We start from the raw sequence: 24364 nt of genomic DNA, 5'->3' as shown, positions 1-24364 counted from the left end.
GACACTCAGTCACCCCTAGTAGTGGTACGAAGTATGACAGCTCAGCGATATGTTAAAGGGGTTGTCTCGAGGAAGCAGTGAATTTTTTTTTTTTTTTTGCCCAGTCCCCCTAATTAAGCATACATTACTAAGCCCCCCTGTAAATGACTTTTCTAGCTGGTTTGTACTTACAGTTCCAGCGTTTCAGCAACCTATAAAAACTTTCCCAAGATGGCCGCCGGCTTTTTCTACCTGACAGCCAGACGCCCCGCAGCCGCCGAGCGGCAGACCCCCCCCCCCTCCCCCCCCCCCCCCCCCCCCGGCAGAGCGGCAGACACCCCTCCCCTTCCCCCCCCCCCCCCCCCCCCCCCCGGCAGAGCGGCAGACCCCCCCCCCCTCCGGCCCATCCCTTACCTGGACGGCGGGACAGCTGGGCGGCTTCTCGGGACAGCTGGGCAGCTCAAGTTTCTGCACCTTCCTCTAAGAGAGGATGGGACAGAATGGCCGCTCCAGCGCGCTCCCGAGAAGTGACAGCTCGTCTGCGCATGCGCAGAAGAGCTGTAGCGGCTAGCAGGCTGAAGCGGCTCGTGCTGAGAGCAGAACACCGGACTGCGCAAGCGCGTCTAAAAAAGCAAGCCGCCAGCGAATTTAGACGGAACCATGGAGACGAGGACGCTAGCAACGGAGCAGGTAAGTGTATAACTTCTGTATGGCTCATATTTAATGCACGATGTATATTACAAAGTGCATTAAAGGGGTTGTCCCGCGGCAGCAAGTGGGTCTATACACTTCTGTATGGCCATATTAATGCACTTTGTAATGTACATTGTGCATTAATTATGAGCTTTACAGAAGTTATCCGAAATTTTTCACTTACCTGTTCCGTTGCTAGCGTCCTCGTTTCCATGGAGCCGTCTAATTTTCAGCGTCTAATGGCCAAATTAGACGCGCTTGCGCAGTCCGGGTCTTCTTCTTTTCTCAATGGGGCTCCGTGTAGCTCCGCCCCGTCACGTGCCGATTCCAGCCAATCAGGAGGCTGGAATCGGCAATGGACCGCACAGAAGCCCTGCGGTCCACCGAGGGAGAAGATCCCGGCGGCCATCTTCAGCAGGTAAGTAAGAAGTCACCGGAGCGTGGGGATTCAGGTAAGCGCTGTCCGGTGTTCTTGTTTAACCCCTGCATCGGGTTTGTCTCGCGCCGAACGGGGGGGCTGTTGGGGAAAAAAAAAAAACCCCATTTCGGCGCGGGACAACCCCTTTTAATATGGCCATACAGAAGTGTATAACCCCACTTGATTTCGCGAGACAACCCCTTTAAGGTCATCCTGCACCCACAATTGTTCCCCTCATGGCGGCTTCCAAGAGGCATTTACCACCAGGATAATGCTCACCCACACACAAGGGGGTCACAGAAGTGTCTCCACAAGACTTCTAAACTTATATGGCTGCCCGGTCACCAGATTTATCACCAGTAGAACATGTATGGGACCATCGGGGATGCAAACTTCAACAGCCTATGAGTTTGCACGATTTAGAGGCTCAGTTACAGTGAATGTGGACCAATATGCTGAAGGATACCATACAGAACCTGTATGCCTCTATGCCTGCCCGTATCACATCTTGCATCCAAGCTAGAGACAGTACAACAGGATACTAGAGCCTCCATGCCCGTATAACATCTTGTACCGAAGCTAGAAGTGGTACAACAGGGTACTAGAGCTTCCATGCCCGCCCGTATCACATCTTGTATCCAAACTAGAGGTGGTGCAACAGGGTACTAGAGCCTCCATGCCCATCCGTATCACATCTTACATCCAAGCTAGAGGCAGTACAACAGGGTACCAGAGCCTCCATGCGTGCCCGTATCACATCTTGTATCCAAGCTAGAGGCGGTACAAGAGGTTAGTTTTCTGCAGTAAAATCCTATTGCTCTGATACTGTAATCACTTTGATACCAATGTTACAATCGCACACATTTTCATTCATTGTCAACAACTTCTAGGTACTTTTTGTCATGCGATCATGGAGGTCATATGCAGCGGGCTGAATACTCTACCGGTGTCAGCTGTTCTCAACAGCTGACAGCCGCGATTGGACTAGCTCTAATCACAGCAGTTTAACTGTTTTTAGATGCTGCAGTCAATCCAGACTCTGTGTATAAGCAGAAAGCTGAACAGGAGGGTATATGATCATGGGTGCCGAAGAGGTTGACATGGCAATCCAACACTACCATGCATGGATGCCTATTAAGTCCTGCCTTTGGTAGAGCTTAATAGACTACACAAAAAAGTACTGCATCCTGCAATAGAGAAGTATTGCAGTGTATAGTACAAGTGTTTGCATGTTCTAGTTCCCTAGTGGGGCTGAAGAAAATTGAAGAAAATAATTTAAAAAAAAACACCATTTTCAAAGCACTTTATGAAGAGAATTTTAAATGGAAAAATAAACCCTTTTTAATTTTGCATCTAAAAATAAATAATTTGAACGTTTTACTTAAATGGTGATACTAAACTGTTAAAGTATTAGACTATTAATACCGTGGTGAACCTTGTAAGAAACAAAGACGTTATGCCAGAATTGCTCTTTGGGTGGGCACAAGGACTCCTCAGAAAAAAACAATTTACTAAAAAGTGATGCTTGTGTCCCAATAAAAGCTGCTGGTCGTCCTGCAAGAAAACAAGTCTCCACAGAACCTGGTCAGCAGAAAAATAAGTTATGGGTCTTAAATACTGATTTGATTTTTTTTTTTAAATAAAAGTGATTTAGGTTTTACTACTTAAAAAAAAATAAATTTGATTTGATAGTCGTAATGGACCGCAGAATAAAGTAAACAAATCATTTTTGAAGGGCTCGTTCAGCATTGGGGCATTCAGGAAACCTGCACCCCCCCCCCCCCCCCCCTGGCCAAATGGTTCTGTCTTATGAGGGAACCTAATGGCTCCCAATTAACCCACTTAAAAATTTAACTTTTTCAAACCAACTCATCCCGCCCAAAACAAGCCCGTAACCAGCGATGTCTATGGAAAAATTATGGCTCTTGAAAAGTGGGGAATAAGGGGGGGGAAAAAAATCTATAGTCTTGAAAGAGTTAACATTCCTTCTCCCTCGGCACCCCAACAGGTCATGTTTTTAGGATATCCCATAGTGAGAACACCTGTGGCAATGTCTGAGGCACTGACAATAATTACATCACCTGTGCAATACTGAGGAAATCCTGAAAACATGACCTGTTGGGGGTCCCTGAGGACTGGAGTTGGGGAACACTGGATTAGCCACTGTCTTGCCACCTCCTGATTCTGATGAAGTTCTGTTTTAGGGAATTGCTATTTATGCTGACACTTATGAAAAGCAACAGATTTTCTGTATAGGTTGCACTGATTGGTGATCCACTTTAGCCGTGGACCTAACTAGACTGTGTCAGCCTTGGTTGAGCTCGATTTGCATGGAGCCTCTACTGGTCTTTGTTAAAATAAGGACTATTGAAAGCAACATTTGTGCACATTCTTTCAGTGAAAGTGAGGGAGTTTTACGAAGAAATGTCAAGTTATTTAAGAAATGTAAAAATAAGTGACCCCAATGCTGAGGGCTGGAGACCTGTGACAGAGTAATCATATCTACTGATGAAGAGATTAAATACTCATGTGCATTTCCAGCTGAAGGATATCATAAGATTCTTCTTTGGCACACGTTGATTTGTTAAAGGAAATTGAGCCACAAATATGTGTTCTCGAGTCAGACTCTAAAGCTATGCCGTTGACCCCATTATTGCTGATGTTGACCGTTTCAATTATATTGATGTAAAGGCTGCAGTGGGAGGGGATGGAACTATTAGAGCTTTTCCATGGAAGCACACAGAGCATGAATCTAACTGGTTCATGAGCTACATATGGCTACATAAATACCGTCTCAGATCCCAGACTGGCACTATATAGAAATATTTCTACTCTAGTATCTTCTGGATCAGCAGTCCTGTAGGACGTTCCGTAGCATTAGTGCTGTGGCACACAGATGGACTGTCTGCCTTGTGTATGTATTGTCCAGAGAGCTGATGACATTTCGGGCTCAAGCCCAACAAAAACCCATGTGCTTACTTCGTGATCTCTGTTGCCACTTTCAGATGGAATCGGCGACGGTGGCTCCAAACATGGCCTATGATGGAGCAGATAAAGCTCTGTACCAGTCTTCTGTGCCTGTCATTTGCAGCAGTGAATGGGTTAACTTGTGACACACAAGTTACAAGTCTGCCAATTTGTCTTGAGAAGATGGAACAATACCTCTTCAGTGCCACCTATTGGAAGGCAGCATTCCTGCAAGTTAATGTTTGACTCTTTAGACAAGCCTTATAACAATGACAAGGAATTGAAAACCAAGCCAGAATCCATACACAGACAGCTGTTTGGGGTTTTTTGCCCCTCACCAGTGTGCAGTAGATTTCTTGCTTGGCTAGTGGGAGGCCTATGATGTTGATTGAGCCATGGGTTGGTGTCATGCCTGAACTCCTACCATTCATTATCCAAATAACTTTTTTCACATGTATAGAAGGTGTGCTTTTATTTTTCTGCCAGTTAATATTCAATTGTAGGGAAAGTTGAGCTTGCATTTATGTAACCTCCGCCCCCATGTAGGGGTTAAATGATGCCTCCAGCAGTGCGGCACCTGCATTGTCTTATGAACTTCGGTGGGAGGTCTGAGGCGAGGGAGCTAGGGGACTTGCATATCCGAAATAGTACAGCTATGTATATAGCCTTCTGCAGAACAGGACGTGTGTAGGAGTTGCTTTTCTTGGAAATGCTATTATTTCTGTCAGGTTTCAGGCAGAACATCCATAGTACAGCAAAGACTTAACACAAAGTACATTCCTGTGGAGCACAAGTCTCTGGAAGCTGCTAAATAAAATCTAATGTGTTGGAATGTCTGTAATGCCCTCGGTATTGCTGCAGCCCTCTTTATAGAAGTGGGTACAAAGAAGAAGACTTGGCTGAGTAAACATTTTACCCTTTCAGTGACTCTGCTTAACGCAACTTAATGAGATTTAATGAGGATCTACCAAAGGAGTGACCGTTTGGTATATTGATGGCTTAATTATGAGTTTCCCCCTTGCTATGAATGAGTATCATCTGCTTCCATCATGGCTGCCTGCATCTGTCTACCGGGTGACATCAGTCCTCTAAGGCAGGGGTCCCCAACTCCAGTCCTCAGGGACCACCAACAGGTCATGTTTTCAGGATATCCTATGGTAATAACACTTGTGGCAATGTCTGAGGCGCTGACAATAATTACATCACCTGTGCAATACTATGGAAATCCTGAAAACATGACCTGTTGGCGGTCCCTGAGGACTGGAGTTGGGGAACCCTGCTCTAAGGTGTTACTCCCTTGCTCCGATGCTGGATATATGATCCCTATCATTGAGTGCCGGGGCCTGCGCTCTGTTGGTACACGACTGCCGGGCCCTGCGCTCTCCTATAACGCATCTGTGGTTGTCTGGTATTATAGCTCCATTGAAGTGAATAGGGTTGCATCATCAGCCAATGGAGGTGTGGAACTGTTCTTGGAAGAAAGCAGTCATGTTTCTCTAATCTTGGATCATTACTGCATCTCTAGTGCTAATTAGTAGAAGGAGAGACATTTCATCTCGCTCATGCCATGATCTTTAACTGAGCCTTATTATGTCTGCAAGTTTACTGTAAGTCGTAGCTGTGAACACATTGGGCTTCCTGCCTGGTTGAAGCGGATTGCTTCCTGGAAGACTAACAGAAGTATGAAAACACATTTTGTAGTAATCATTGAAGGCTACAGATTTGTGAAGTATCTAATCCTGGACAGGCCATTTGAAATATACATACTTACAAGAAAACGAGAATCGTATGGTAAAAGTGTAGTCTTCTGTTGCCCTCTTAGCCATATGCACTCCAGGCTTCTCATGCCTTCAGCCTTGGAAACCAGAAGATGCTACTTGCTGCCCCGAATATGTCCATCAGCCAAGTTCAGACCCAATTTCTTTTTCCGATTGACTCTGTTCCTGCAGAGCTCGGAGCAATGTATGGTATAAAGTTTTTTTTATGTATCTTTCATGATCCCTGGATAGGTACTAAGGAGGATGGTGTTTAAGTGGACTCATTAGTAATTGGGTTGGACTGCTCACAGTTGCTGGCACTGATATTGAGAACCTTGTAGAAGCAAAGTGCTCCAAGTGGAACTTTTCTTTAATAGTTGGTAGGTACACCATGTAGATCATCTGTAAATGTTAAAAAAATATTAAAGCCCCTGACAAGCTAAGAGATCCACGTAAGCCATGAGCAATCAGCTGCATACAGTGCAGTATATAATGAGGTGTCACAGGCATATAGAAGTTCTCTGAAGTGCCTAAATGTTTGCTTGTGGGTCTTGGGTTTGGAACCAGTTTCAGGGTCTGGATGCCAGTTGGCTGTACTGTATTCCTGGCAGACTCGGCGCTTATTCTGGTATTTTGCTGAATGTTTCAGAATGCATCCAGTTTTCAAAAGGCAACGACCGCAGAAAGCTCCCAGAATAGATCTGTGTCTATGAACTCCGAGTGACAGTTCTGTGGGCCAAGTAGATAAAGTGGAGGAATTCGGCTTTCTTGTGCTGCTGCGAGCAGACAGCTGGTACGTGTCAAGAAGAGTGAGGACGGCGAGATGCCAGCTGCTGCGCTCCTGTCACGGCTTGGCCTCTTGTGCTCTGATTTATTACATAAAAGGACATAATAGAACTAGCACATCCTGCTTCCAAGGACTAATGCACTGATAGACACCACTCACCTGGTGGTATAGGAGGGCACACCATAGCACTTATCTGGAGGGGACCGTTAAAACTTACATTAGGGAGGCAGAAGGTTTAGCTATATTTTTAAATTGACCATTACAGGGACATGTAAAGTCCTGTTCATATCGGCAGCCGGAAAGCCTAAACCAAAGAAGGGGAGGAAGAAACAATTATGCCCTAATAACCACACACCTCTGCACCATATAGAACGTATAGAAATAGTGCATTGCCATATTTCTATAGAGAGTATGTAAAGCCCAAAAGGGCAACAAAATAGAGGTTCACATAACCAAAATGTTGTAGCTCCACGTATAGCAGGTTTAGCTTATTTTTTTGTTTGTTATTCATTATGAGAACCAGCAAAAGTACTATTTTTGTCCCCAACATTTTTACCACAACTTTCCTATCAAAACCTGCCATTCATGCCATAAAATGACCTACACAGCCTAAACTTGATATGCATAATGTACATGGCCGTGTCTGTAGTTTTATCAGAACCTCTCTTTTTTTTATTTTTTTAATAGGAAATTTTGGTTTGTAGTTGAAACACAAAAGAAGCAGAAAGGAAAGGAGACGAAAGATTAGTGAGGGTCCAGCTGGAATGATAATAAAATGGGACTCCACTCCCAAAGCAGTCCATATTTGAGCTGTCCAATAAGGCTACTTATATGACTGTTGTGCTATCCTTAAGGAAAGCTAAGAGATGGTCACACAGGGCATCCAGCTTGGGAAAGAAGAAGGTGGTGATGGCCTATGGTAGCCTTGGTGATCCTGGTATGTTCAATGTAAGCAGTGGTGGACAGTAGGCCGAAGTACAAAGAAGATCCTGAAATATTTGTTGCCTTCATGGGTTGATTTACCATGGTCAAGTGTCCACATGAAAGCCTAACCTCACTATGAGCAATGTCCACTACAGTGTTGGGGCTCATTCACATGGACTTATGCGTACGGGCTGTGATTGGCACTGTGCATGCTTGGGATTCTGGCGTCACGAACATGCACAGTGTGTGAGTGTTTGAAGGCGGGAAAAAAAGGCAAATTCCTCGCTCTGCAGAGTAGGGCTTTGTATTGAAATGCTGTTCATACGCAATGCCTACATATGGACAGCATTTCAGATGAAGCCCTTCAAAGGCTGCATATAATACGTGGAGAAATACAGCATGCTGCGATTTATTTCTCCTGCGTATCATACGCAGTACACACGCAGGTGTGAATGAAAGTCCATTGACTTTCATTGCCTCTATGAACCTTGTGTTACACATGGAAAATATGTCTGCGTGATACGCCCGTGTGAATGAGCCCTTACACATACCAACATACAACATTAATTTCTTGTCTGTCCTCTCTTAATTCTAGTAGCATGATGATCAGTTGCCACATCTTTTGGCTATGTAATGTTGTTGTTGTTTTTTTGTTCTTTGCTTAATTGTCTTATCCGAGGCATGTTGAATGATTCCTATATAGGATTAACACTTTTTTGTTGGCATTTCTTGTCTAGTTACAGGATTAGTTGTGATGGTTCTGAATAGCTTAAGAGAGTGACTGAGAAATTCACTAAAAGAATAAGAAGGCCCTTAAGTTTGCAAACTTCACACAAACTCCCATACAAGTCACAGCATGATGTATGTGCAGATTGTTTTGTCTGGAACATTATATGGAATTGCTTTGTTTGCTAGTTATGTCTTGCAGAAATAGTTTTGTCTTTCTCATGTATGAATTTAGAACTAAAGTTAAGCAAAAACTTCAGCTTTAGGCCACCTGCACACAGCCGGGTCGGATTCCGTGCGCAGGATCCCGCAGCAAAATCTGACCTTTTGTCCGGCTGGTGATCACCCCCCACTCCCGTGTACCTGTCCGCAGTCTTCATAATCCGTGCTGCCGATGTGCCGGACGGCATACATGCGCAGTACAAATTATGTCAGCCCATCGCTAGGCGATGACACAGATCCTGCGACCTTTCCGCAATTATGATTGCAGAAGGGCCGCAGGTCAGTTGGCTTCCATTGACTTCATTGAGCATGCTGCGATTTCTCCTCCGCAAGTTGAAAATCGCAGTTTATTTCCACTCGTGTAGAGGACATCGCGTTTTGCCATAGCATGCTATGGGCGGTATTTGCTGCGGAATCCGGAGGCGGACGCCCGCTGTGGATTCCGCAGTGCAAATCCGCCCGTTTCCATTCAGCCTTAAGTGCAGTTAATGCTCCCCAGATTATGTTAAGGGAGGATGCAGGTTGCCGGCTTCCATCATTCTCTCTTGGACATTTGCTCAGAACCCATTATTTATCAGCCAGACTAGACCGTGACTGGTCACTGTGTAATACATTAGTACGTGCAGGCTCTGGATGCTTACCTTGGCCATAACTGCTGACCATGTGGGTTTCTAGCAACAAATATCCCACAATCAGCTCATGTCACTGCATCAAAGGGGAATTATTAAAACATGACCCCCTTCTTCCAGAAACTGCACCAAAACTGTCCAAGGGTTGCGTCTGGTATTGCTATGTGGCTCCATTTGAAGGAAGACCAGTTTCACGCAGGTGTATTAAGGCACGTTTATGCTTCCGTAATAGAGAAGTGTCCTGACCATACTGAATCTAGTGACCCGAAGTCAGAAGTTTGGGTCAGTTAACCTGCAGTCAGGCTGCGGATACATAAATGTGCTCTTAATATGCTTGTGTGAAATTGGCTGAAGCAAGGCTGAGCTTGCAGCACAACAGCCCAAGGACCAGTGTGCGACTACTTTAGAAGAAAGAAGCCATGGTGCTCTAATCCTGCACAGGACTACAACCCCGTTTTGTTTTTTTCTTTGTCGCGGTGATTAACCATAGGACTCTGAGATTACAGTGGGCACAGGCTCACCAAAGCTGGATACGATGAGGCTAGGAAAATGCAACATGCACTCGCGAATCAGTATTTCAACTGCGTCATGCAGATAGTAGGGTCAAACTTTGGCTGTGTGTGTGTGTTCTCGCTGCCTCATCTCATCAGTGAACACTGCTGTGGTGTTGGAATAGTATTGGGAGGGGCTTTTTTGGCCCCTTTTAATATTTATAAAAATATTAAACAGCGGTGAGAGAAAAAACGTACAAAGGCATAACTTACAGAAAAAGAAGCCAAATAATGCATCATCTGATACTGCAGGACAGGCCCAATCACCATCCCCTAGTATATCAGCTATGCATTATTTGGCTTTTTCTGTGAGTTATGCTTTAATATTCATAAAGGTTTATTTTAAGGAGTTTTTCTTTCTGCTTGAAGAAATTCTAGAAGTCTCTTAGTATAAAAAATAGCAAACCAATTAGCACCTCTTAAATACCCTGCCGCTCTAGGGTCACCAGTGTCTGTCCCCCATTGGTTTCTGTTGACGGTGTGTGACCAGTCCCGTTGGCCACGGGATGTAGATATGATGGGGTATATCACATCCTTATGTCACTCACTGATGCACAGATGTAAAGGGAGTGGTGGGGACTACAACCAGCAGAGATGCTGAGCAGAAGTGCATTTTTCGTTTTACACCACAAGTAGCCAGTGTGGGGTTTGTTTTTTCTTCTCCGTAAGCCCAGAAACCATTTAAATGTCCGAGCCTGTTTAATGTGGCTTATAATGGACATCTTTGTCACCCATCTACTTCAAGCAGGAAAAGCTCAGTTTCACAAAACTTTTAAGGTTGTCTCCAGGATCCATTCCGTACCTCTATAAATCTACATGGATTTGCATTTAGATTTGTTGTTGTCTTTGCTGCTTATTTCCTTTCTCACAGTAGGTGAACTATGCAGCAAATCTGAAGCCAACCCACAGTGGCATAAAGCATGCTTTTATATCCACAAGGACTTTTTGCACTGCTGGTGAAGCGTTTTCTAAATCCAATTCATCTCCATTGTACTGTACATATTTGAGATCCTGTAATGCAATTAACTTCACTGCAGTGTGTTTTGGGAGATTTAGTTTCTCACATACTGTACAGTAATTTACACCTCATGGATTGTAATTTAGCACAGTGTGCGCTTTACAGTAACTGAACCAGCAGGGGGTGTTGTGAGCCCCGAGCTATGAAGAAGCCAACAAAATTGATGAACCTGTAAAAGCATGATAAGATTGAATGAATATTCAGCCATTAAAGAGACCTTGTCAGCAGGTTCATGCTGCTCTAACCATGGGCAACATGATCTAACGGCAGGCTCCCTGATGACATTGAACTGCGTGTGTTTTATGCTGTGGCTTTTGGGAGAAGGCATTAGTTTTAGAAATGGAGGGGAGCTCTACACTCTTTAAAACTGAGTTTTCTCAGAAAGCCTGCAGCATTTTGCAATAAAACATAAATTCTCTGATAACCACGTACTATCACTATTTCATGCTGCTCGTAGTTGGGACATGAAAGAACCTGCTGACTGGTTCACTTTTTAATATTCAAATGGAAAAAAAAAAGTGCTCCAGTGTGCGTGCCAACGGTGGGTGTATCGGGACAGGTTTATCATCCGGTTGTCTGAAGTTAAGAGAGACCACAAGTACAAGGATGGCACTGAGAAACCTATAATGGGCGCTCCCATGCAGTGTTACACTGGGTGCACAACCACTTGTAGCATTCCTGAAGATTGGTATAGAAGGGAGCAGCCACAGATCCCTTACTGGATCGGACAACAAAGAAAAAACAATGGAGTGCCTTTTGTAAGGCACACACTGCAGGAGGGGGAGAGATTAACGCACCTCTCATACGGTTTTAATAAATTTCCCCGACTCGGTTGTATAATTGCTTGATATTTTAATCCAAGTACCTCCAAAAAGTTTTACATTTAGTTTTTTTTACATATCCATACAAGCCCCGTATAGATGATAGGTGATCTCCTGGCTGTTTTTGAAGGTGCTGACCCACAAAAAATATTGTTTATATAGAAATCCAGCCCATAATTTTAAACCTAGTCTGTATTTAGACTTAATGAAAAAAACTTTGTATCACCACCTACTACTTTATTCTGTAACTTTGCATCACCACCTGCTGCTTCTGTTCTGTAACGTTGTATCCCCACCTACTGCTTCTGTTCTGTAACGTTGTATCCCCACCTACTGCTTCTGTTCTGTAACTTTGTATCTCCACCTACTGCTTCTGTTCTGTAACTTTGTATCTCCACCTACTGCTTCTGTTCTGTAACTTTGTATCCCCACCTACTGCTTCTGTTCTGTATCCCTCAGTAAATTCTCCAAGCTGGTCACACCTGGGCTGCTGTCACACCGGCGTTGGAGTCAGTTCAGGGGTTCTATCTTTGTGCTCCATTTTTGGAGGAGAGAAACTGAAATAAAACTGAGAAAAAGGGATCTGCTTTTTTTTGTGTGTTCCCCCACCCCCACCTACACCTCTATTTGCTTCTATTCTATCAGGTTTCAGTGGTTTTTTTTGCCGGAAGAATAAGGCTACTCTTACATCTCTGTGGGGGTTCTGCTTTATAGGAGCAGGGAAGGGGCATCCTCTGGCCACATAGACTGTCATCTGATGGAACCAAACCTTGCCAAAAGGGCCGTGTTTACTTGAATGGGGTCCATTTGGTTTCTGCTCAGCTCTTCGGCATTTTACCCGACAAAAAAGCACTGCGTGCCGAGCTTTTTCTTCCGGTATTTTGTACCAGATCTGCAACGGAAACTCCAAATGGAGGTTCCATCTCAGATGTGAAAGTAGCCTTATGCTGCGTACAGAAAACAGAAACCTGATGGAATATAAGTAAACAGCGCCCTAAATATATATGCGGGGATCCCATTTCTGGGACATTTATGTATCAGGATCACTTGGGGTCCTCTGACTGCATCCTGGGGGGGAACTGAATGAAGACGTCGCTCTGTAGCCCTGTCTATTGAAGTAGAAGGTATTTGTGGAACAGCCAAGCAAGCTTTCTAGGCGGTCAGGGGCCTAAAACATGCCATAAATATCTAAGATGGCAATCTCCCCTGCCACAATATAACTAATGCTGTTGACGTCCCATAATCTCACTAGGAGTTGGCGATGCTCTTGACGTTTCTTACTTATTAAAAATTAAAAACTGTTGATCGTCCTTCTTTCTAGTTATGGGTATGTTCACTCGCTGGGGAGAACGTATAGCATCTTGCGGTACAAGCGATGTGGATGGGATTTAAAGAATATCTATAGGTTGTGTAAAAAGTCAGCCTCATACATTTTACAGTGCTGCAAATTTTTTAAAATCCACAGCATATCCATGTATATTGCGGATTCGCAGCCGGCTGCACCTTTTAATACGTAGATGAATTCGCATCATTTAGTGTGGGTTTTGCCGCTGCAAATGTGCTGAACATAGCTTAAAAATGTGAGTTATTGTTGCCGTTCCCGCTTTTACAGTATTGTGCCCTCAGCCTGCAGATGTCACTGTTACTACAGCTTGTCATCACCGTGTAGTCAAAGACTTTACACGTTTAGTTACAGGTGAAACCGAGGAGGGAATCTGGTGTCTTATTCTTCATTTACTTCACCAAGCGCATATCTGGTCCAAGACATTTCAATGGCATCTGTGATCGATTAGTTCCTTTCTGTTACCTTTTATATGCATGTTGTATAGGCCAGTAGTAACATTCATATCAAATTAAAGGGGGTATTTCCAGAATCACATGGGTGGCTTTGTGTGTTCTGTTCATGAACTTTTTAAGCTTGGCAAAAACTTTTTTTTTTTTTCTTTTCTTTTTTCTTATGCCTCCTTTTTATTTACCTGCCATCTTCACTCGGAGGTTGAGCATGTGCATTTCATCCTCTTGAGCTGTCAATGTAACTGCTGTCTCTCCTCTGTGCAGGAAAGCCATCCATGCATAGTTTCGCTGTCTTCAGCATGGCGAGTATGCAAAGAGGGAATTTCAGGCCCTCTCTGCCTTCCCTTCTTACCTGCCTCCACCTAGTGCTGTCTGATTACTTCATACACTGTCAGGACCAATGGAAAGTAATACAGACAATAAAGAGTCTTCATATTTATTATTTCATTGATACAAAGGGGACTGAAACCAGTTGGTAAGAAAATCCTGGAGAGGGGACCCTGAACGGGGGTTGGTGACACCAGCCCAGCAGTCCTACTAGAGCTTAGGAGATGATAGATGGATCCTCTCTGCTATTAGTATCTTCCTATCCAGTTTCAGTCCCCCTTGTATCATCTCACCACCTCCTGTTTCCTCCCCACCCTTACTCAATTTCATCCCATCCCTAGTAGATCCCCCTCCAGTATCCAGCCCACCATGCTTCAGTATCACTGAGATGTTAGGACCAATTTTTTTACTATCCATCCACTTGCATTACAATGAGGGCTTACGTTACTGACCCTGTCCTGGCTCGTGTGCTCTGTAACTTGTGAGAGTGGCTTTTCAGTGATTTACATGGCACAAGAGCCAGGACCGTATGAAAAACAATGGGCTTTATCATTCAGGTATTTCTACAGTTCCATTCATTTTAATGGAGAGGGACCCTTCTTACACAAGAATGGTGGGTTTCTCTACTGCTGGGCCATTAGTTTGACAAGTAATAGGTCGTACATTTGAACTCTGACCTTTAGACCATGACTTGCTGCAGTACTGTGAGCAGTATCGCAGGCCTAGCGGACAGTACTTGTGAGCAGTATGTTTTATGCTTGTACTGATCATTGTTTGTCCTCTTCTCCCACAGGCACCCAATATAGATGATAAAGTAGATTTACACTTTGTTGCTTTCGTCCATCTACAAGGTCATCTCTATGAACTTGGTAATTATCTCCATTTAATTGTTGGTCCATTATAATTTTAATATTCTACATAAATTGAGCACAAACTCATAATGGTCAATGGTTATCTCACACGGACTAATGGCCCCTGAGCAAAATGTCGCAATCCACACGGGTTTAACTCGCAGCACACCTCAGGGTTCTTCAAACCAAACCAAAAAGGGGACTAAGTCCAACGGGTGCACGCCAGCAATGTGAGATACCCTGAGCAAAATGTTACAGCATGTGCTAATCCCATCCAAATAGCCCAATCAGTGTTAACTCCTTAAAGGGGCATTCTGGCAATTCAGAGTGAAAGTTATAAACTTCATAAAGCAATGCAATATAATATAACTTGTTTTACAAGGCTGTAGAGATATAGATTTACCTGTGGTCTCCCCTTTTTAGTTCTCAGTTTGTATCCGGTGGTCATGACCTGTGGGCTTTGCTGTTTTTCTGGTCAGGCATGCTCAGTGCCCTTTATAAACTGTCATTACAGAATTTGGAGTTGTGAATGCTCACTCGTCAGTAACTGGCCATGGGGCATTGTGGAAGATGTAGTTTTGATCCAGTTTCATCATCTTTTTTTGCGACTGGTGTGCATGACACACAATGCATTAGCTTTATAGTACAAGCTGTCATGAACACAGCGATGTGTTTTCCCCTCTTCCCCCGTATCAATGGGGGACACAGCTTAAAGACCGTGGCAGTAGCTAAACCCATGGCCTTTTAACTTTGGTTCCCAATGAACAAGATGAGAGATTTTACGGGAAGTATAAAACATTTTTTCATTCGCCCCTCCACTATGGGCCATGAGATCGGTTGAATGCTAAACTGCAATACTTCTCCAGCCCGGTCACACTGACAGTTAAGGCAAGGTCCTATAGGCCTATGTAAATTGAATACCCAAAGACCAATTTTAGGCCTTTACAGGTTTCCATAGCAGCTACTGGCTTCACTCACTCAGGCCATGGGGGGCTGATGGGCTGACAGAGGGAGCCCCCCTGCGTCATGTAAATAGTTTAGTTTAGATGCAAAGGTCAGTATTGGCCATGGCATCCAATGTGTTCCAGTTGTGCTCTTGCCACTGATCTCCCAGGTACTCCACTTCATGGAGTGGGCATTCAAGCCTGCTTATGACAGATATACTGTATACTTCCTATAGCTTGGGAAATGGTTAGAGGGGGTTTCCAGCTCTAAACTATTGATGCCCTTTCTTGAGGATGGGTCATTAATAGTTGATCCGTAGGCGTCTGTCACCCAGGACCCGTACCAATCAGCTGTTCACCTGAACTGGGAGACACACAGGTGCCATGTACTCCCTGCAGTGACCAGAATGGTATTGCAGGCACCGTTCCCTTCAGGTGAATGAGGTAGAGTTGTAGTTTCCTGTACACCAGTGCTGCTGTGCAGAACAAACAAGCCTTTCTTCTGGGGTACGGTATGTCACCAGTTTCTCAAATAGGGAAACCCCTTCAAATCCTGCAGAAAGAAGCTGGAAATGATGATGATTAATAATGTTTCCATTTTTCTCATTTCCCAGATGGAAGGAAGCCTTTTCCAGTGAACCATGGGAAGACCTGTGAGGACACCTTGTTAGAAGTAAGTGCACCAAGTAGTAAGTCCTTTTCATGTAACCTCTTTTATACCAGCATCCTCTCCTGTTTGTAATGGTGCCTGCAGATGAGTTTACTAATGGATAACTAGTCCTGATGGATTTGTTACATTATAATGGGGTCTATTTGGGTTCTCGTATACTTGGCAGCAACCATAGCACAGCACAATATGCTGCAAATATACCGGAACCCCTGCTGGAAAGGGAACGGGGCATGGAGAGATGGGTGCTAAACATGCCCTAAAAAAGAAAAACTATGGCTGGCAATCCAGCGCTGCAGCTCCCTCTACACCCCTGGTCTCTGCATGTCGACACCAAGTCACCACTGCAATCAGTTAGTGGCCACAGAAGCCATATGCCCATACTACTGGCACCATAGCTCAGTGAATGGAGCTGTGATGCCAGCAGTAAGTCGCATGACTGCTGTGGCCATTGATTGTTTGTGGCAGCATGAAATGTCAATACTGGCAACACGTAAGCAGACTGATGGGTGGTCCTCAAGAGCTTGCAGTCTTGGATTGTTGGGGCAGATAGTAGTTAAGTACTGTTTTGTACGTCTGAGCAAATTTGCAGTTCTCTCTACTGTGGGGGGGGGGGGGGGGGGGGGGAGTTGCCCGTTTTATAACCGGATAACACCTTTAAACACTCTGGATATATGTCCTGAAATGCGCTTCACTGGTTAGCATTAGTAATTGTTGTTGCTCATATAAGACCCCACTTTTCAGATTTTACACCCTCAGGAAAAAGTTTTGCCGCAAAGTTTATATTAGTTCTGTCCCTGAGATGAGCAGCAGTGACAGTGCTACAATTGGTAGAAGTATGGAGCATCATACTTGTCCAGTACCCTGCTGCTAGGGTAGGCTATAGTGTTTAGAGGAAGGAAACCACTTCTGCTCCTGTGTTTTCCCATGTTTCCTATTTATTCATCAGCTACTAGTTAGCAGCTGCTATTTCCTCCCCGGAGACATGGTGTTTCTTTAAGCCCCCAGCGCTGTCAGTGTAAAGAGAACCTTGAGAAAACTCCTGGGATATACAGAAAAAGTATAACAATAACTAACACTTTACTCTGTAAGATAAGATCTCTATGCCCTTCCAAAAATGCAGCATTTCCCTGGTCAGAATGTTTTCCAGAAGGATTAGGTTCTCATAAGATGATGCCACCTTTAGCCGAAGGCTGCAAGGCAGCTTAAAATTGGATGTCGCTTGCATGCAGAAACCGCTTCCATTATCCCTTATGGAAGAAACCCGGCATGATGTTAATTTCTGCAACAAGCTTCAGTCATCTGCATTGGTTTCCAGTGGGATATAATACATATTATTTCTAAGCGACTGTACAGACCTATATAGGCGTTACACAGAACACGGTTGCTGCTTGATTGCATGAAGCATTGCTTCTTAAAAGACAGATTATTCTCTGTGTGCTACTCCCAAGTCCCCTATTAAAGGATCTATGTTACCAGATGAGGTTCTTGTTTGTTAGGCCGCTTTCGCATTGCATTGAGTGGCTGGGATTTGGTTCATCAAGAGTTGCATTGATTGGCTGAGCCATGACACTCAAAAATCAATCAGAGCCAGCGCTTCCTGGAGGCGGGATTTATGAACCCCCTAACCAGATAGCAGCAGTTGAAGACTGTAAACAAGTGCGGTGGAGCTTCGGGAGGAGAAGTGCGGCAGAGCGGACAGTACCTGTTAGGTAATGTATTGAGCAGGGTTTTTTTTTGCTTTGTTTTTGTGTTTAGGGCTTATTTTCGAGGTAGGGCTCCCAGCGAAAGAGCACGACAAAGTCGGGATATCACCGCGAGAAAATCGCAGCGATATCGCACAGAAATTGCAGGAACGCAGCTGCAATTTTCTTGCGGTGATAGCTCTGTCGCCCGTGTGAAAGAGGCCTTAAGCTACATCCTAAATGCCCTGAATGTACAGAACATGAACATAACCATACTGCCAACCTTATAACCTGTGGCCCGGCGTGTGTTTTGCTGCACCTTCCTCAGGGGGTACACTTCTGAGTTAAAATACTTCTTAAATAGTACCCAGATTAACCCCTTCCTGCTATATGATGTACATTTACGTCCTGCAGCGTCTGGGTATATACGAAGAGAGATCGCGGGGCATCCTCTCTTCATACAGCACGGGCGCCGGCTGTTTACTACAGCTGACACTCGGTGGCAATAGCTGCAATCAGCAGTGTGGCACTATTAACCCTTTATATGCCATTGCCAATTCTGACAGCGGCATTTTAAATCCCCTGAACGATGTTCCCTTGGGTGGTCATATCTTGGGTTTCAATACAGCAGCGCACAAACAAAATGGAGTTATGTCACTGATCACAGCATGGTCTGCCACCGATGGGAGGGGGGAGCGTCCTCATTGGAGTAGTTAATGCCAATACCTATCAAGGAGGACTGTCCATCAAACTGGCAATATCCTCAATCCCTAAAAGAACCAGTACTCCCATTTGTCATTTGTCTGCTATATCAAAGCCCAATAAGTTGTAATAAGTGGGTTTTCAAAGATATTTATTATTTTGGGACAAGATCAATTTTATTTTAATAAATAAACTAGCCTGTACTTGCCCAACCTGGGTCCTCACGGCTTCAGCGTCACACCCATGCTTTGTTTGGAGGCTGCAATCAGCCTCTTGAAAGGATGTCACAAGCTGCTGCAGTCAATTACGGACCTCAGCAGTGAACTTTTTAAGACCATATCATCTCGTAGACTAAACATTGTGCTAAATAACTAAAAGGGATATTCCGGTAGTGGGTAAAATTACAAGTTGTCACCCATCCAGTGAGAGGCAGTGATGCTGCTGCTCTTACCATCTTACCCCAGTGCTGCTGTATAACGTCTTCTGTGCTGTGTGCTGTAGAAAGATTAGGGAGTAGGATCTCCTCTCCTTTGTGTGCAGTGTATGGGAAACAGCTGTAGTCTCCACCATCTCAGGTAAACTGATAATTTATGACAGAGTACAAGGAGAAAACAGGTTATAAATGGAGCATACAAGTCCTATAAGAACCTTATATAGTGCTGTGTATCTTGTACACACATTGCAGTTTATTCAGAAGAATTACCTGAAACGACAAGTACACTTTAAATTCTTTCTCCAAGTTGTGGTTACATAACACATCCCCTTAGTAATTATAAGTAAACACAAATGTAGATTCCTATGTTTAGTTACCGTACTTCATCCATATTCTATCAGTTCAGACAATTGAAAGAGATAAACGCTTGCCAGCAATGCATCATGCATTCACAAGTGATGGACTATGAAAGAAAGCAAAGCCAGTCCTCCTGACTGAATCTGCCCGCAGCTAACATAGGAGCTTTCCCTGATAGTTCAGCCTTGTGTATAGGAAACATTCCTGTTGCTTTTATGGAATGCATGTTTATGTCAAGTGTCTAGTCGTGCAGTGAGTACGCTAATCTTATGATATTAAATGTGCTTGGATCTTTCATTTCTTTTTCCTTCCCCCACCCCTCTCCCAACCCCTCCTTCCTCCCGCCATGCAGGATGCCATTAAAGTTTGCAGAAAGTTTATGCACCGTGATCCAGACGAACTGAGGTTTACTGTGGTGGCTTTCTCTAAAGCATAACAAAAACCGGACTTCAGTGGAATGCAGAAATGTCCAAGAAGACTTGGAAGAAAGCCACATGATGAAAAATGAGTTTTATATCTTTGTGAGCAAATCTGAGTACTGTACATTAATAATAAAAAGACAAAGTTTACCAATCCTGACATACTGTGGTAACTACCTCCTGCAGCTTTTGTTCAGTTTGTTCCCATTTTTAAAGCATTTGTGACATGTTCATTGTGATGTTACCAATAAACCTGACAAAAGTGCAAATAGTCAAAGCTTGTTAAATAAATACAATTTAGAGAGAACAGGTTGCACTCCCACTGCCACTTCACGGCTGCCCATGGCACTCAATGCACTTCTTATTTTCTATTTCATACTCTTTGTAGCGCAAGGAGAAGGTGTTCAAATACAAATACATAAAGGTTGCAAAAGTTCACAGATTTTTTGTTTTGTTTTGGAAAATTGCACCATTTTTAGTACCTGTAAAGTCTTAGAATGTTGCCTTCTCTTAGATTTCCCCACATTTGTTCTCAGAGAAGTAACATTTTAAGCCCTGAATTAAAAAAATAAATAAATAAAATTTTTGCTTTCAACAACAAAAATAAAGCTGGTGCCACAACATAAGCGCTCCACTGCAGTGTGAGGAAATGGTAATGCTCACTTTTTTACGAGGATTTAAATTATTTCCGGATTTTATTTGAAGTACTGGTATTTGTACCCTGGGATTCCTCTCATGCTGGAGCATGCATAAGCATGCACCCAAAGGAGAATTTCTCAAAGAATTTAATTGCAACCTTGATTGCACTTGCGGCAAGAAATAGAAGTCTGCACTTCCAACAAACTAAGGCTACCTACACACGGGCCGAGTGCGATATGTGACCGTGACACTCGGCCCGCTATCATGCGCGTGCAATGTACCGGTGGACGCAAGGCATCTTTCTGTCAAACGCTTCCCATCACTTCTGTGAGTTTGAGATGGGCAAGTATTTTCAATTGTTTTCGATCGAAAACCTCACATCGCACTCCGCGTGATGTGTTTCCCTGTCCCATTAAAACAATGGGTGATGCGTTCCAAGGAATGAGCAAAGATAGAGCCTGCCATGCATAATCACTCATGTGTATGACTCTATTCAAAAGAATGGGGTACAAATTCACGCAAGATTTGTGCGTCTCATGCCGCTAAAATCTTGGATTCCAATGCATCAAATCACATGGGCGTATTTGCGAGAGAAAAACGCCCGGCCAGCCAATATAGCGCCGGGCATTTTTGCGTCGGGCTCAAAACATAGTTCTGGAACTATGTTTGGGCCAGAATACGTCCAGCGGCCGTAGGTGGGAGGGAGTTTAGCAGCGTGGCTTCCTCACTCTCGTTCTGTGCAATGGGAGGAGGCGGGACGGGGGCGGAGCTAAGCACTGATCCACCTCCTCCCGTTGATGTCTATAGACAAGGGGCGGGACATGGGCAGAGCTAAACGCCCGCCCCTTGTCCTTGGCCATCAATAGGAGGAGGCGGGGCAGACCAGCGCTTCGTTCCGCCCCTCCCATTGAACAGACCGAGCTAAGAGAAAGACGGGTAAGCCTGCGATGGGGAGGGAGGGGAAATGGGAGATGGCCATATGAACGGGCGCACAAACGTTCGATTTGTGTGCCCGTTCACCACATTTTTCGCCACCAACGTTGCGTATATCGGTCGACCGTGAAAACGGCCGGCCAATATGCGCTCGTGTGAAAGAAGCCTAAGTGTACCTTCCCACAAACCAGAAGTGGTGCAGATTTTCCATTGTGGAAAATCCACATCAAACTCCACATAATTGGTGTCAAAAACCACGCTATTGGTGTGGATTTTGGTGCTGATTTTCAGCAGCCTTCACCCCTTTTATTACAAGGGTGCAATCTGCATCAAAATCTGCATGAATGATGTGGGTTTTTCATTGTGGAAAATTGCACCATTTCTGGTACTTTGTGAACATACCATAAGATCTGTGCTGCGCCTCATGACTGCTTGTCGATTGATGACTGGAACCAATAGAGCAGTTGGCATTATTATCTGTTGTGTGCTTATAGGGGTAATCCCATCTCAAACAGTCATGACATATCAACAGGATACCTATGTCATGACAGCTTGGTAGATGTGGGTCCCATCTTTGGGACCTGCACTTATTTCCTCTTCTGGCTCCCACTGCTCCTGACCCGGCTGTGCGGTGTTCTGAAGGACAGAAATGGCTGGATACACTCAGGTAAGCTGTTCCTGTAACTCCCGTAAAACTCAGTGGGAGTTGTGCGAACAACATGGCACAGTGAGAGAATTGTCAAACTTACACATCTCATTATAATATACAAGTACAGTTAGGGCCAGAAATATTTGGACAGTGACACAAGTTTTGTTATTTTAGCTGTTTACAAAAACATGTTCAGAAATACAATTATATATATAATATGGGCTGAAAGTGCACACTCCCAGCTGCAATATGAGAGTTTCCACATCCAAATCGGAGAAAGGGTTTAGGAATCATAGCTCTGTAATGCATAGCCTCCTCTTTTTCAAGGGACCAAAAGTAATTGGACAATGGACTCTAAGGGCTGCAATTAACTCAGAAGGTGTCTCCCTCGTTAACCTGTAATCAATTAAGTAGTTAAAAGGTCTGGGGTTGATTCCAGGTGTGTGGGTTTGCATTTGGAAGCTGTTGCTGTGACCAGACAACCTGTGGTCAAAGGAACTCTCAATTGAGGTGAAGCAGAACATCCTGAGGCTGTAAAAAAAGAAAAAATCCATCAGAGAGATAGCAGACATGCTTGGAGTAGCAAAATCAACAGTCGGGTACATTCTGAGAAAAAAGGAATTCACTGGTGAGCTTGGGAACTCAAAAAGGCCTGGGCGTCCACGGAAGACAACGGTGGTGGATGATCGCCGCATACTTTCTTTGGTGAAGAAGAACCCGTTCACAACATCAACTGAAGTCCAGAACACTCTCAGGGAAGTAGGTGTATCTGTCTCTAAGTCAACAGTAAAGAGAAGACTCCATGAAAGTAAATACAAAGGGTTCACATCTAGATGCAAACCATTCATCAATTCCAAAAATAGACAGGCCAGAGTTAAATTTGCCGAAAAACACCTCAAGAAGCCAGTCCAGTTCTGGGAAAGTATTCTATGGACAGATGAGACAAAGATCAACCTGTACCAGAATGATGGGAAGAAAAAAGTTTGGAGAAGAAAGGGAACAGCACATGATCCAAGGCACACCACATCCTCTGTAAAACATGGTGGAGGCAACGTGATGGCATGGGCATGCATGGCTTTCAATGGCACTGGGTCCCTTGTGTTTATTGATGACATAACAGCAGACAAGAGTAGCCGGATGAATTCTGAAGTGTACCGGGATATACTTTCAGCCCAGATTCAGCCAAATGCTGCAAAGTTGATCGGACGGCGCTTCACAGTACAGATGGACAATGACCCCAAGCATACAGCCAAAGCTACCCAGGAGTTCATGAGTGCAAAAAAGTGGAACATTCTGCAATGGCCAAGTCAATCACCAGATCTTAACCCAATTGAGCATGCATTTCACTTGCTCAAATCCAGACTTCAGACGGAAAGACCCACAAACAAACAATACCTGAAGGCTGCGGCTGTAATGGCCTGGCAAAGCATTAAGAAGGAGGAAACCCAGCGTTTGGTGATGTCCATGGGTTCCAGACTTAAGGCAGTGATTGCCTCCAAAGGATTCGCAACAAAATATTGAAAAAAAAATATTTTGTTTGGGTTATGTTTATTTGTCCAATTACTTTTGAGCTCCTAAAATGTGGAGTGTTTGTAAAGAAATGTGTACAATTCCTACATTTTCTATCAGATACTTTTGTTCAACCCTTTAAATTAAACGTTACAATCTGCACTTGAATTCTGTTGTAGAGGCTTCATTTCAAATCCAATGCGGTGGCATGCAGAGCCCAACTCGCGAAAATTGTGTTACTGTCCAAATATTTCTGGCCCTAACTGTATATGAACGTCAAAGAAATTACAAAGCATCTGCGCGCTCAGCTCTTTCATGGTGACCTCATGCAATGCTGTGCTCCTATCTTGGCCATGTTTACCATTGATGGGAACACTCTTTCAATGTCAAAGGAATAAGAATTGATAAGCTATGAATTGTTACTTTTTTGGGTCTTTCCTCAGTGCTGGTTAGAGGGTAACCTGACAAGTGGCTCTGGTTTTGTTTTTTTGCTTGTTTTTTTTTTGTCCAGCCAAAGCGGTACAATTCTGTTATAAATCCAGTTCCAAGGTGCTGTAGAACCACACATATAGAAGTAATAGGACATCAGGCACATAACATGTTAGCTATGCAGATCACCATCCTGCTGTTGTCAGTCAACGCTTAGCTCCCCATATAGGTATGCATGTACTGAGTGAACGCTGCTTGCCTTGACCGCCGATTTGAACAACCACCCTTCTGCCTTACAATTCTGCACATGATTACCATCTGCAAATCATTATTGGTTACTAATGATTTGCCTCAAATGCGCTTCATCCGGCGGTGCTCTAGGTGTGCTGCACGGCTGTGGAGAAAGTCGCAAAAGTCCTCATGCTCAGAACCTACAACCTAGCCCTCCACCATGCCAAACAAGTCTACCTCACCTCTCTCACTATCTCACAATCCTAAATGACTCTTTTGTACTTTCCACTCCCTTCTCAGTCC

At 44.1% G+C, this 24364-nt stretch overlaps 1 protein-coding gene across 2 annotated transcripts in view; it reads left to right on the top strand.

Annotated features, from left to right (window-relative positions):
• Positions 1–19825, top strand: part of UCHL3 (ubiquitin C-terminal hydrolase L3) — a 45636-nt gene extending 25811 nt beyond the window's left edge. For both annotated transcript variants that reach the window (XM_066581034.1, XM_066581026.1), the window contains 3 exons: positions 14407–14482; positions 16023–16081; positions 19605–19825. In XM_066581034.1, the coding sequence (XP_066437131.1) occupies positions 14407–14482; positions 16023–16081; positions 19605–19688 (219 nt within the window). In that variant the 3' untranslated portion in view covers positions 19689–19825. The remainder of the gene's footprint in view (positions 1–14406; positions 14483–16022; positions 16082–19604) is intronic.
• The last annotated feature ends 4539 nt before the right edge of the window (positions 19826–24364 follow it).

The sequence above is a fragment of the Eleutherodactylus coqui genome, chromosome 1, assembly GCF_035609145.1.
Source record: "Eleutherodactylus coqui strain aEleCoq1 chromosome 1, aEleCoq1.hap1, whole genome shotgun sequence".
NCBI lineage: Eukaryota > Metazoa > Chordata > Amphibia > Anura > Eleutherodactylidae > Eleutherodactylus > Eleutherodactylus coqui.
Note: the sequence above shows the minus strand (reverse complement) of the source record. Positions and strands in the feature narration are given on the sequence as shown.